At 47.6% G+C, this 9,574-nt stretch overlaps 2 protein-coding genes across 2 annotated transcripts in view; both read left to right on the top strand.

Moving 5' to 3' along the window:
- Positions 1–1,816, top strand: part of PSME4 (proteasome activator subunit 4) — a 43,445-nt gene extending 41,629 nt beyond the window's left edge. The window contains exon 47 of the mRNA XM_021537670.3: positions 300–1,816. The gene's annotated coding sequence lies outside the window, so the exon portion shown is untranslated. The remainder of the gene's footprint in view (positions 1–299) is intronic.
- Positions 1,817–6,585: 4,769 nt separating this feature from the next.
- GPR75 (G protein-coupled receptor 75) lies at positions 6,586–8,147 on the top strand. Its single transcript, XM_021537632.3, has one exon. It carries the CDS (start codon positions 6,624–6,626, stop codon positions 8,115–8,117), a length of 1,494 nt encoding a protein of 497 aa, XP_021393307.2. The 5' UTR covers positions 6,586–6,623; the 3' UTR covers positions 8,118–8,147.
- Positions 8,148–9,574: the final 1,427 nt, after the last annotated feature.

Genomic DNA, 9,574 nt, shown 5'->3' on the forward strand with positions numbered 1-9,574 from the left:
TGAGGACTTTACACCACCCAGTCCAGGCTATCACCTACATCTTGGGATGGGGAATGGCTGCTACCACTTGGTTTCTTCTTCCACACTCTGGCTTTGCTGCTGGGGCTCTTCACACAGGCATGTCCCCAAAGAGTGAATCCATTCCTGGGGTTTCTCTTTGTTACACTGCAAGATTCCCATCTCTATTGTATTGTGATGTTTTGTGACAGTATTCGAAGAGAAGCTTTAATTTATCTTTTCATATGAACAAGAGCAGGTGGCAATATTTGTGTTTTGAATTCTTTCTTCTTTCTTTTCAGGCTGCATCTGGGGAGAATGAGGATGTAGGAATTTTTGTGCAAAATAAACTCAAAAGAAATTGATCATGTAGAGAACTTTGTGCTGGAAATCCTGATGCCTAATCAAAACTACTGTTAAATACAAACATAGAGACCTATGTTTGTAGAACATAGGTTCTACTCAAAAGGAATTTCACCTCCCTGGGGAGCAGCCAAGGGAGCTCTGAGGCTGCGCCTGCAGGGCCTCATCGTGAGTCCATGGCAAGACTCTTCTCCTTGGCCTGCATCACACATCAGTCTTGTTTCTGCTTCCTTGCACACAGTGATCTACACTGCACATCTCTCACCTCCTTCTTCTGCCCCCTGTTCCTGACATTAAGGATGTGCAGAAACAGAGAGTGCTGCAAACCGGAATTTTCCCAGTGGAGCTCTCCAATTCTGCCAATGCAACTTCTCCCCTAGTCCATACACATCCCTGGGAGCCTTCCTTCCTCAGAGTTTTATTTTTGACTACTGGGATTTGAGTACCATCAAGTCCACCTCAGGGCAGCATTGCCTTTTTGTATTCTTTCCCTTGTGCAAATGTAAATAGCTGAGCTCGGTGCAGTGCAGGGGTGGCAGGATGCAGCATGGGCAGCTCCTGCTGCCTGGCCAGGCCTTCAGGGGTGTCTTGACCGTGTGTGGGGGAAAAAAAATCATAATTTTCTGCATATTTTTAAGGGGGAAATGGGTGTTTCCATGTAATTAGAACCCACAGGTAGGAAATTATGGACTCTTAGTGGTGGTTGAATTCACAGAATGAAATGTATGCACAGTGTGGAAAGGCAGTTTAACAGTGTATTCTCCTAAAGACTGAGCAAGCATATCTTGTTTGAAGATTGTGGAAGCTCTGTGTTTTTTTGCCTGCAGCTTTGTTAAGGGACTGGTATCAATTGGCTGTTTAACAAGCTGTTTAATATGTGTTACATAGTTGTAAAAGACTGTATAAATTGTAGAGGTATTGCATTGACAAAACATTGTACAGTTTGCAACCTTTTACATAACACCATTGTGAGATTAATTTGTAAAGATTCATACTTAGATGTTAATACAGTAGTGATTCTGGCTTTTGTATCAAAACAAATGCCATTCTTAGTTTTTTAAATTATTTTCTTTAACAGAATATCTCTGTGTCTGAGAGAGTTTGTTTTGCTTTTCCTCTATCTCATGTCTGTGTCTCATTCAGATTTTACTGCATCATGTGTGGCCATTTCTCAATGCTGACATCACATGTTCTGGTGTGATCCATTCATAGAATGTGAGGTACTTGGTAATAACTCATAAAACTGGTGTGTATTTCATCTTTCGTGCAAAATTCCCCAGGAGCACTGAGACCTTTGTGTGGCTCATCCCAAATTCCCAAGCACAGCAGTGCTCCTGGGACAGTATTTAAGCTTAAGAGTGTCAGCACACGGATGTAACCACTGTATAGCGTAGTGCCAAAATTATGATTTCAATTGTGTATGTAGTTTAAAGCCCAATAAATTGACTGTTTGTAACTATTGCATCTTCCTGTAATTCTTAAGAGGAAATGTGTTGGTTTGAGACCATAACTTCAGGTTTTTACAGTGCTTTTGGATGAGGCCTGTGTTTGTCCTGGGATTTGGTAATGAATTACGGCAACATTAAGGATTAATTAAAGATCTTGTTCTAATGTCTAGCAAATCAGCTTTTACATTTATGGAAAAATATCTTATGCCAGGAAAACACCTGTTAATTTGTGAGAACTGAAGAAGCTAGTTTTTGTTGGAGAGTGTTTTGCTGATAGAATTAAATCTTTACACGTGATAGAAAGCCTTTGCTGCAGAGGATCATCTTTAAAGGATCCTTAGCTGATGATGTGTTGGAACAGATACTGCATGTGCTGTTGTGCAGCTCTGCTGCTTTGTACTGTACTTGGGAATCTCTTTCCTTAGGGTGTAGCTGGAATTGGTTGAGGATTCAGTGCATGTAGGGAATCAGGCACTGGTCAGGAGTGGTATTAATTCCTGACATCTTATAAATCTACAGTAAATTGCTTTATCCAAAGAGATCCCCCCCAGTAAATACAGCAAAATATTCAGAATACATTTCTATAGGATAAAATGCACCTGTGGTAGTGTGAGCAAACTTGTGCTGGTTGAGTTTTTGGTGAGGGAAGAATTGTTAGTCTCTTCTCCTGAAAATGCAGGAACAATTTTTTACCACCAAATCTTCACCAAATTACTACAACTCCATTACTGGATTTATTCCCTAACTTTCCCCAGGCAGTACCCACATCCTGGTATCTGAACTTAAATCACTGATGTCTTATACTGTCTCTTCTCTGAAGCTGTCAAGATAAACCAACTGCAGTACCTCAGTCTGGAGAGAGAGAGAGATTTCTAGCATGAGAAGAGAGAATTTTTCCTCTCGGAACAGGGAAGGAGATGGAAAAATATCTTGAGCATAGTTTGATAGCCTTGACATCCTTAGTGACCACCTGTCAGACTGCACAGATAATCTCTGACCATCATGGGGAAGCACCAAAGAAAGGCAAAGACATAATGCAGAATTTGGGAGTTTTGGGAGGTATTTTGACTTGCTGAGATTGGGGGTTTCTTGTTGGATTTTTTTGGGGGTTTGGTTTTTAAGCACTCAAGATGCCAGTGATATACTGCTCAGTGATTCCTGCTAGACCATTAAGTGGTGTGATCTCCCATATTTCCATTATCAGATTGGTATATTTGATGTTTATTTTGATATATAAGGAAATTACCAAGTAGGCAAATTAGACTTTTAACCTGTGCTTTTGGGTGGTACCACAGTCTCAGCACTGGTGAATTGCGTTGGTAACAAGTTCATTAATGAATGGCTTTGGGTTTCAATTAAAGAAGCAAAGAGATGAAGTTCCTTATTTCTGGTATATTATGACTGTATTCCTGTTATGTCCAGGTATGTTTCTTGCTCCCTTCTTTCCCAGGCTGCTGGGACTGCTGTTGTGTTGGGTACACTGGATGTGATGATGTCTCCTGTCAGTTTTTCACAGTTAGGCATCCCCAGCATCCCACACCCTGCTCAGTGTCACACTTCTTCCACAGCTTCAGGCTTCCTGGAATCCTGCAGCAGAGTCTCCAGCTCCCTTTTCCTCAGGGCTGTGGAAAACACAATAATCTGGTAAAATACAAGGGGGGAAAATAAACCCCTGTGGCAGTAAAAGGGTTTGCTGGCCACTGTCCTGGGAAGATTTTAACTCTAGCCCTGCTGTGAATTATCAGCTGATGTGTTTTGCATCCTCATAGCATCCTGCAGTACCTGAAAGGCAATTTCTGGGGATTTCTAATAAAAGGAGGGGGATTTAACTTCAGTCTGCTCTAGACTTCCTGGGTGCCAGCAGGCAGAGGAATCCCTACTCCAAGGAAGGGGTTCCAGGTGGTTAATCCAAGACAAGGTCATCAGGGCATTGGTGCAGTGGTAGTTACAGCCTCGTTTAATGTCAAAGACAAACTCTGTGGGAGATGTAGAATATTGCTGAGCAGATTTTGCTGCTGCAGATGGAGCTGGACACACACTTCCTTTGGGGAATATGACATGCCTTAATTTCTGATTGGCTGCTTAGGAAAGCCAGCAATAAACCAAATAAATCTGTTCTAGCAATAAGTGAAGTCATATTACAATAAATCCAGGTAAAAGCCCAGCTGAGTTCACCCTGAAAGTATTCTGTTAAAAGCTTTTTCACTGCTACTCTTATTTATTCTCTCTTGGCTTTTATTTCTAACTTTTTCTTTCTGGGCTAATTTCCCCTTTTATTATTCCAGCTGCTTTCCCCTAGAACTCTTTTGTTAAAATCATAAGATACAAATCTTTGGCTGAGATGAGGACAGATTTCAACAATTAAATTTCCAGCAAATATCTGCAGAAGAACGCTTGTCAAAAATGCCTCAGGAACATTGTTTCTCCTTATGCAGTAGGAACTCCAAGGTTGAACAATGAGAAGCTTGATCTAGAGAGCACTGGATTTTTAAGTGCTTTTTAAGTAATTTAAGGAATTAAAGTTTAAGAAAAGGCTTGAGCACTGCAAAGAGTAAAAATATACCTTGTACAAGGTGAGTTTTGCTCTTGTGATTCCTACTTTGTAAAACACACTTTCTTCCACTACTTTTCTCCCCCACCCAAACTTTGGTAATTCTTCTAAAAGCTAAAAAGAAGTCCTTTTTAAAAGGACTTGCGAGACACTTTGCTGTGCCACAGGGGCTGGGCAGGGCTTTGTGCTCCTATTGAGATCCTTTTTGCTTCAGCTCATTCCCTTGCTCCCTAAGAAAAATCCCTTCTCATTTTCTGCTGGAATGTTTAAGGCTTGCAGGCTTGAACCAGCTACAATTTCCCCTCCGTTTCAAGCCACAGTTAATAACTGTAGAGGGGTAGAGCAACCAAACCCTGCTCTTGCATTAAGGTAGCATTTTGTCACTCTTGTTTAATGCCATGATGAAGCATCCTCTAATGTTTATAAATAAGAAAATTCAAGGAGGGAGATCCAGTTTGTCGATGAAAAAGCAACTCTTATTCATGAGGGCCAAGATTCACCCACAGATTTCAAATTAACTATGACTGGCAAAAATACAAGTAAGGGAAAATAAAGAGAGCCAAGCTGAGAGAGGACATAATTTGAAGCCACAGAAAACCACGTTTTGGTTTTTGAACATTCCTCCTCCTGTACACAACCAGTTTAAAGACCAAATCAAGCCAAAATGTACCTGCTCAAGTTGCAAGGTACTGCTGCAGCCAGCTGCTGGCATTTCCCCCAAGAACAAATCCACCCCCATTACCACTGGGAGTGTGTTTAGCAAGGCAAGGCTCACAGTCCAGGCTGCCATCACAAGCCTGAGAGTTACAAAAACATTGCTCTGGGGTTTAGAAAGGAATTTGTTGAAAAAGAAACAGGCAGGTGGCACTGGGAAGCTTTCAGGTATCAAGTTTGCACACTTGTGGCTGTCTGGATGGTTCTACAAAGCACCTTGGGTAAGGTAGTCTATTAGAACAATAGGTTAATATATATATAATGATTTTAAGACAAGTGCATGCATAAGTCAGAAATACTGGCTCTGCTGTATTTCCATAATGCTTTTGTGCCTTGCCTGGCTGAATTTAGGTCTCTTCCACCTGGATTTCCAGTGTCATGGAGGCCCTTCAGCTGTGTCTGCCTCAGAGAACATGCACTGAGCGTTTCCTCGCCCTCATGTCTCTGTAAGTACTTCAAAACCACCCCTTTAATGCTCAGCTATCCAACACTCTCCATCACTACTGTATCTGTGATAGCAGTTGGCAGTTAACAGATAAAGAAGTGATGCTGATTGTTTTCCCTCCCCATGGGAGCACAAGGTGCTTTTTCTTTGCTTCTGAGCAAATACAAAGGGCACCCTGGGCCCACTGAGCTGGCTTAGGAAAGGGATGCAGAAGTGCAAGCAGGGCAGGAGCAGCACACAGAACTTCAATGTTGATGCTGAACATCCAAGTTGAGGCAGGTGTTTTGCTGGTGCACAGGTCCTCTGCTTTGGGTGGACCCTACCTGGAACACTGCATCCAGCTCTGGGTCCCTGGTACAGGAAGGAGCTGTTGGGAGTCCACAGGAGGCACCAAGTTGATCAGAGGGATGAACAGCTCTGCTGCGAGGAAAGGTTGGTGTATTGGGATTGTTCAGCCTGGAAAAGAGAGGTTCCAGGCTGACCTAATTGCAGCTTTCCAGTACCTGAAGGAAACTTACCGGAAAGACAAGACAACACTATTTACAAGGCCATGTGACAGAATAAGGGAGAATGGGTTCAAATTGAAAAACAGCAGGTTCATACGGGATATTAGGAAAAAATTATTCTCTGTGAGGTTGCTGAAACCTGGCACAGATTGTTCAGGGACGCTGTGGCTGCCCCATCCCTGGTAGTGTCCACAGCCAGGCTGGCCAGGGCTTGGAGAAACCTGGGCTAGTGAAAGATGTCCCTGTCCACAGCAGGGAGAAGAACGAGCTGGTCTTGCAGTCCCCTTTCTACCCGAACCGTTCCGTGATTCTCTAGACTACACTCTGCGCTGCTCCACCCGCTCGCATCACCGCTGCTCCCAGAGCCGGAGCGGCGGCGATGCAGCGCCAGCGCGGCTGCCGGGAGCCGGCTCGGTGCCGCCTCCCGGGCCCGCCTGCTCCCGGCGGAGCGGGAGGCTGCGGCACTGCCCCAGCCGCCCGCCCTGGCTCGGCCCCGCCGCGGCGGAGGGAGCGGGGCGGGGAGGGGCCGGGCCGGGCGCCATGGCGGGGCGGGCAGCGCCGAGGCGGCGGTGAGCGGGCGGTGAAGGGGCCGGGCGGCGATGAACGGGTCGGGGCGGCTGCCGGCCGGGCCCGCGGAACAGCTGGGCGCGAACGGCAGCGGCCCCGCGGAGCTGCGGGAGGGCACCCACGCCGCCACGCTGGCCGCCTGCGCCTCCCTGCTGGCCCTCGTCTTCTGCCTCGGCTCCTACGGCAACCTCATCGTGCTGCTCTCCTTCTTCGACCCGGCCCTCCGGAAATTCCGCACCGACTTCGACTTCATGATCCTCAACCTCTCCTTCTGCGACCTCTTCATCTGCGGCGTGGCCGCCCCTATGTTCGCCTTCGTCCTGTTCTTCGGCCCGGCCCGCGGCGTGCCCGGCACGTTCTGCTTCACCTTCCACCTCACCAGCTCCGGCTTCATCATCATGTCGCTCAAGACGGTGGCGGTGATCGCGCTGCGCCGGCTGCGCATGGTGCTGGGCAAGCACCCGCACCGCGCCGCCTCCACGCCCTGCTCGCTGCTGCTCACGCTGCTGCTCTGGGCCACCAGCTTCACCCTGGCCACGCTGGCCACGCTGCGCACCCGCGGCTCCCGCCTCTGCCTGCCCGTGGCCAGCCTGCCCAGCGGACAGGGCAAGCTCATCCTCTACCTCTACGTCACCGACTTCATCTGCTGCGTGGCCGTCGTGTCCGTGTCCTACGCGATGATCGCCCAGGCCCTGTGCAGAAACGCGCGGGCGAGGACGTGCCCTCCCGCCGTGGTCCTGAGCACTCCCCGGCCTCAGCCCTTCGCGGGGCCCGGGGCCGTGCCCGCTCTCTACAGGACTCAGAGCTGCACCAAGCCACCCCACGGCCACGCCGAGCTCGCCGGCCGGCTCCCGCTGGCCACGGCCAAGGACTCCAAGGCGGTGGTGACGTGCGTGGTCATCGTGCTCTCCGTCTTGGTGTGCTGCCTGCCCCTGGCCATCTCCTTGGTGCAGGACATGCTGTCTGGCAGTGCCGGCTTTGTGCTCTACCAGTTCGAGTTGTGTGGGTTTACCCTCATTTTTTTCAAATCGGGATTAAATCCCTTTATCTATTCCCGCAACAGCGCCGGGCTGCGGAGACGCACGCTCTGGTGCCTGCAGTACGCGGCCCTGGTCTTTTTCTGCTGCAAGCACAAGACAAGGCTTCGAGCCATGGGCAAAGGCAGCCTGGAGGTCAACAGGAACAAGTCGTCCCACCACGAGACCAACTCAGCCTACGTGTTGTCTCCGAAGCCTCAGAAGAAGGGTTTGGAGCAGGCTTGCGGTGCCAGCCACTCCAAGGACAGCGTGCTGAGTCCCAAGGCGTCCGCGGGGCAGCAGCAGCACTGCGGGCAGAGCAGCTCCACCCCGATGAACACGCGGATCGAGCCCTATTACAGCGTGTACAACAGCAGCCCCTCGGCGGAGGTGAGCACCCCGCACAGCCGCCAGCCCGCGGGCTCCGCCTTCGCCAAGCCCTGCGCCCCCGCGCTCCATCCCCCCGGCGGCGCTGCGCCCGCCAGGCGCATTCCGCTGCCCTCCGTGTAGCCCTTCCAGAGGGAGGAATCGCTCCAAATCCGTGATGCTGCTGCCAAGGATAGAAACGCCGACACCGTTTGCGTGTGAAGCAAACGCGGAGCTGTCGCCTCCTTGACGCGCTCTGAAGTTCCCGTGGAGAGCCGGCAAGGGGGATAGTTTAGATTTGGAATTGTTGCACGAGGGCGGTGTTGTTACCAAGTTTTACTGCTGGGCAAGTGAAAAAAAACCTGGATGCCATGATTGTGTGGTTCCTTGCATCATAAGGCCAGGTTGGACAAGGTTCAAAGTAACCTGGGACAGGGGAAGGTGTCTCTGCCTGTGGCAGGGGATGGAACTTGATCATCTTTAAGGTCCCTTCCAACCCAAACCATCCTATGATAATGCCAAGTATTATAAATACCTTGTATTTTCAGGAAGGAAGAATTGGGGAGATGCTTGGTAGTAATCGAGTTTAAACTCTTCCCGTTGCAGAAGGTTGGAAGAATCAATGTTTTTCAGTATTAACAAAAATCCTTTATCCTCACGGGGTGAAACCCTGCTTCTGTTGAGGGAAATGGCAAAATTTCTATGAACTCAGCTGAAGTTCGGGATTTCAGTTTTGGCTTCTTTAAGACGGACAAGCCTTTGTTTGGTCAGTGTTATATTTCCAATGGGGAGGGACATTTGGGAAGTGTGGCACTGGGATAAACCTCTGCAGTATATATATTAATACCTGCTTGGCATTGATTTTAGTGATGGTGGCATTCTGTATCCCAAAACAAATTGGAGAAGTATTTTACATCTGATAGAAATAACCATGCACTACTTATTTACATTACTTGAGGATAAAGATGAATTTTGCAGTATTATGTGACTGATACACCAGGAGGAGCACAGTCAACTCTGGAACTCCCTAACTGGTCAGCTGTCAGGCAGAGTTGTGTTGCTGGTTGCTCTTTTGCCCATGATTTTGTATAAATTGGGATTTGACTATTCCTGACAGTCAGAACTGACAGCTGTTAACATTTCTAGATGTTAACAAACCCGAATGACAAGTTTTTGAGGTTTCGTTAAGTCTAACATCAGTTTGAGTTCATCTGTCTGCTTAGAAATTTTTTGTCTGTTGGTCTACACAGTAAGCAAATAACAGAAGTGAAGTATTTTTTTAGAAATTCACCCCTTTTTGTTGTATCTTATTGTGGGAGTTCCCTGGGAGACAGAATAATTCAGGAGCATTTAAATTCCTGCCACTTCTTGCTGTAAGTGGCCAGATCTATTCCAAACAACACCTTTCAGCTTCTGTGGACTTCAGCAGAGCCTCAGTGTCTCCAAAATAATTGTGCCACAGGCTTTTGATGCCTTGCTATAGGCAAGATGCCACATCTTCACAAAAATGACAGTGATGGGAACGTGATTTGTTACTTTAGAAACAAAAAATGTCCACATCATTCCTGTCTGTGAGTTATTGGTTCAGGCTTTTTGTTAAT

This window comes from Lonchura striata, chromosome 3 (assembly GCF_046129695.1).
Source record: "Lonchura striata isolate bLonStr1 chromosome 3, bLonStr1.mat, whole genome shotgun sequence".
Classification (NCBI taxonomy): Eukaryota; Metazoa; Chordata; class Aves; order Passeriformes; family Estrildidae; genus Lonchura; species Lonchura striata.

Excerpts from the sequence above, each read along its gene's own strand:
- GPR75 (XM_021537632.3), top strand. The coding sequence starts at position 6,624 with ATGAACGGGTCGGGGCGGCTGCCGGCCGGGCCCGCGGAACAGCTGGGC.